The 4466-nt window shown below is 56.7% G+C and overlaps 1 protein-coding gene across 1 annotated transcript; it reads left to right on the forward strand.

Moving 5' to 3' along the window:
* Nucleotides 1–1092: 1092 nt before the first annotated feature.
* On the forward strand, nt 1093–2435 carry LOC119381617 (uncharacterized). Its single transcript, XM_037649393.1, has 2 exons — nt 1093–1823; nt 2246–2435. The coding sequence occupies exons 1-2, from the start codon at nt 1093–1095 to the stop codon at nt 2433–2435; spliced, it is 921 nt and encodes a 306-aa protein (XP_037505321.1).
* Nucleotides 2436–4466: the final 2031 nt, after the last annotated feature.

Raw genomic sequence — 4466 nt, forward strand, 5'->3', positions numbered from 1 at the left:
GTCCGAAACGAACGCATAAGTATACTGAGGCGAGCGCGAAGTAACAATTGACTGTCACAGTTGTTACTTGCTCGTGTTTGAGCAGCGCGCTCCTTTCGCAAACGCGGCCGCTGCAGCGAGCGAAGTGACCTTCGTACGCTCTGTAACTTCACCGCAACCTTTGCGGTGAACGCACAAGACGTACAAACCGCCCCCATCATGAGATAAGCGCGCGCGCACGGGCCACCACGCCCTGGCGCGCGCGCATCGCAACGAGCGGGGCGACGACTAGAGTTACTGTATATGCTACCTTTAGGTAGCAGAGTTGCGCATCTGTTTTCCAAACGCCGCTAGCAACCATGCATTGCGGAGAAGCTGACGCTCGGGCCAATTTTTGTATTTCTCGACGCCGCCGCTGCAGCTCACTCAATTAACACTAGTCATCGACAGCCAATGTTTATCGACGGCCTTCGACACTCCAGACATGTTTATCGGCGACGTGGTAGGCATGTCGCCTGCAAAAATGGAGTGCGACTTCACCGCATGGCTGTGGTTGCTAGCCGGACCTATGCGCTACTCTGCTACCTAAAGGTAGCATATACAGTGACTCTAGCTGGTTCGCCAATGGGCCGCTGCCGCTCTGCTTTTACTAGGGCCCTCGAATAAAGTGGCGAGACTTCGGCACGGCCACGTCGGCCGCCTTCACGTCTCTCTCCCGCTACAATTGGTGACCCGGAGAACACGCCCTTCGCCGAGCGGCCCGCTGCCATGCTTCAGCGACTCTGCCCTCCAGTTCCGCCGTTTCACCCGGCCTACCCCCGAGCGTGGTTCATGCAGCTCGACGCCTGCCTCGCGGTGAATGGCGTCACAGCGCAGCCGCTCATGCACGACATCCTGCTTGACGCCCTCCCGGCTGAGCTGCGTCATCTGTCCGCCGCGTCGTCATCCAGCCCGCAGCCATACGACGACCTCTGCGCTGCGGTGCTGGCCCGCTACGGCGAGACGTACCACCCGCTACCGGGGACCCATGAGTTCCGGGTTTCCCCTCCGCCAACGCGAGCGGTAACACCCGGCCCGCAGCCCTCCCATGACCGTGACCTACTTTCCCCGGCCATGTCTCTTTCTAGCTCTCGCCCAGCCACTAGCGCAGCAGTTCCTGCGCCCGACCACCCGCCCGACGAGGTTCCGAACGTTGCTGCTGCCTTGGACCAGTCCGCCACAAGGTGCGTTCCTTCGCCACCCTCGGCCGACGGTCCATCAGGCATGCCCGCCATCTGCCCGTCTGCTCCAACCTCGACGGCTCGTGACACCTCGGAGCCATCCGACTCCACGACCGCTACCTTGCAGCACGCCCTGAAGTCGGACACGGACATGGCACCGTCCGCTATTCGCTCCTCAACTGTGGAGGATTCGCCATCCTCGTCCATCGATCATCACCACGTTTCAACAACCTCGACACTATGTGCGTCTTGCCAGGAGCGACCAGCATTGACCTCGCAGTCCACCGCAGCTGAAGTTCGAGCACCGAACCAACACCTACCGAACTTGCGAGACGCTGCTACAATAACGGAAGCGTCTGAGGACGAATTGCGTGGTTCGCCGATGGCAGAGCAGCCTGCACATGCCGCGCCTGTCGCAAAGGCAGGCATCCTACACGCTGACCTACGCAGCAGCCCTCGTGTGCCGCCAAACCAAGGTGCTTCAACGGGCACAGGCGCGGTGTCAGACCCTCCGGCAGAGCCCACGCCTGCGGTTTTCCACGACATCCCTCTTCCGGAGTTCTTAACGGGGGACGCGAACCAGCAGCGGTGCACCTTGAGTGCAGGCATGCTCTTCGACACGGCGCAAGCGTCTTCTACCGCTGCCCGACGCGCTTACCTACCACGTGCCGTACGCCTAATCACTACTCGCATTGCGCATGGCATGGTTCTGCAACCACGACGTGCCCGCGTCCGTCGACTTGTATACCCGTGCCAACACGCCCGCCGCAATACCAAGCTGAGGTCGGCGTTGCGCCGCCACCGACGTCTTCATCACTACCCCCCCACTACCCACGTAAGCGGCCAAGTCGACCAGTTGGACACCGCTCAGGTCACAAGGTCCACGTACCGACATCCGCGTCAGCGCTGTGCCCGCACAGGAAAGACGCATCGCAGCAGCTACTCGTCGATGGTTGCTCGTCGTGGTTTCACTGTGCCATTTCGCATTGTTTCACGCACATCGCCCGCACCGGCCCTTGTGCACCCGCCCTCAACTCCATGTGCAGGCACCTCTGCCAGCCGCGCCCACTCGCGCCACCCGGTGCGCTACCGAAAGGCCCAATCAAGTCGTCGTGGGACCCGCCTGGGCACGACCCCAGCGTACTTTCTCCCAGTTCTCCGCCCACTGCGCTTCTCTCAGAGCCGCCCGCCAGAGACCCAATGGTTCCCGATAGTCCTTTACCGTTGACGACGTAGACTGCCCACGGACGTTTTGTCTCGCGTTACCAGCCTTGTATATACGCCCCCATCGTTTTTTTTTTCTTCATTTCGGCTTCATTTCTGCGGGGGGGAGTAATCTGTAGCGGCATCATCATCCCTCATCATCATCATCATCGTTTTACCACCTAGGCGCCGCGCCTCCCGCGCAGCTCATGCCTAGCGCTCGGGGCGCGAGCAGTTAGGAACGAGCTCACGCTCCTGGAGGCTGGACGCCGGCAGCCGCTGCCGCTCTGCTTTTACTAGGGCCCTCGAATAAAGTGGCGAGACTTCGGCACGGCCACGTCGGCCGCCTTCACGTCTCTCTCCCGCTACAACCTCTTTAAAGCGCGCCCTTCTAAAGTCCCTCGTCCGCCGCACCATCTCGCTGGTGATAACGAGAGCACGCTGAAGTGCCACAGAGCTCCGGGTACCAGCGGTCAATGGTGTATGTATATAAATAGCTCGCCGTTATTTGTTGAAGACCGTAGCTTTGTGGCGGAGTCGTTTAGCGCTGCACGCTGTGGAGCGAGAGGTCGTGGGTTTGACTGCCAACGACGAAACATTTTCTACTAGTTTTTTTCTTTGTCATCTGTCAGTGTACATTTTTCAGCGTCATATCCGTTACGGAAATACGTCAGTGAAGTCCTGGTGGACCCCGGCATAAAACACTTACTTTTAAAAAATAATGGCGAATTGCCGCTCGAGCAAAGGCACACAAGAGTAAGGTCCAGGATGGAACTAGCTACAAATATGGAGGATTTTAGCGCTCCTGATCACATTGTGCAAGCGCCGCACCTGTTTCAAATCTTTTATTGCGATAGCAATTATATGGACACTCTCGGCGGATTTTTGCCGTCGCCGTCATGCCCCGGATATGTATATGTATGTATATATAAATAAAGGCAAGAAATAAAAATAATTCAGAAGAAAAAAATCCCGAAGCGCTCGAGCGGGGTTTCGAACCTGCGACCCCTCGCTCCGCAGCTTGCTGCCTTGGACAATTACGCCATGCCTTTTTTTTCTTTATTGCCGGTTTCATAACACATCACAGGAATAACAGCAGACACGTAATACAATAATAGACATAACTGAAGCGATGTCAAAGCAGTACACACCTATGATTAGTTACATTCCTAAAATTCCTTTAGGTAAGCCAGGGGCTCAACCCTGGAAAGTCAGTCAGGAACAAAGTCTTGTTGTTTGAGTACATCAACATACTGACAAATGCTTTCGCGAAAAAGCACGCGTGCAGGTCTCCTGTCAGGGTCGCAGTGGAAACCGGCCATTCTAGCCCGCCATAGACAATGGAGGCCAAGAAGCATTATTAGATCGAAAGGCAGTCCATCCTCATTTTCTATTGGTAAAAATCTTATTCCAAGTGAGTGCAAGGGAAGTTCTTTTTTGAGCGTTCTCTGTAAAACGTCCCAGAAAAAATTGGCCGCGTATCTGCGTGCTTCGCTGCAAACGTCGTCTAAAGACGATAGAAGAGGCGCTGCGTGAGATATGGGCGACATCTGGCAATACGTCGGGAAACATGAGTGCTGTGTTGCGGGCTGGTAGTCCCGCCGCAGCGGCAGGCGAAGACCGGCGGTGACCAACGCGACCGGTGGGGACGCCGGCCAGCCCGAACACGCTGTTTGGCGCGATGCGCCGAAGATGAAGAAACGTCCGCACTCAACGAGTACTCTCCACAACCTCTCTTATTTACACGTCGCCTGGGTAAAACAGGAATGCCAGAGCGGCGCCCCCTGTCATTCGTACAATGCAATACTGAACCGAAACCGAAACACAACATGAGCTTGTGCAGGGGGCACGGAGGAAAACAAGTTTCAACGCAGTCGCATTTTCAGCGCACCTTAAGAAACTAGGGTTGTAACATGGTAGGGCGAGTAGGGCCAGAAGGACCGTCACGACGAAAACCTGCCTCCTCAGTCGTATTCGCCTGGAACGTTGGTGTGGCTTCGCGTTCCCTCCTCCGCTCCTGGCCTTTCCACAAAGCTACTGCCTAAGTACGAAGGCGCCTACCGC

Source organism: Rhipicephalus sanguineus, chromosome 1 (genome assembly GCF_013339695.2).
Source record: "Rhipicephalus sanguineus isolate Rsan-2018 chromosome 1, BIME_Rsan_1.4, whole genome shotgun sequence".
NCBI lineage: Eukaryota > Metazoa > Arthropoda > Arachnida > Ixodida > Ixodidae > Rhipicephalus > Rhipicephalus sanguineus.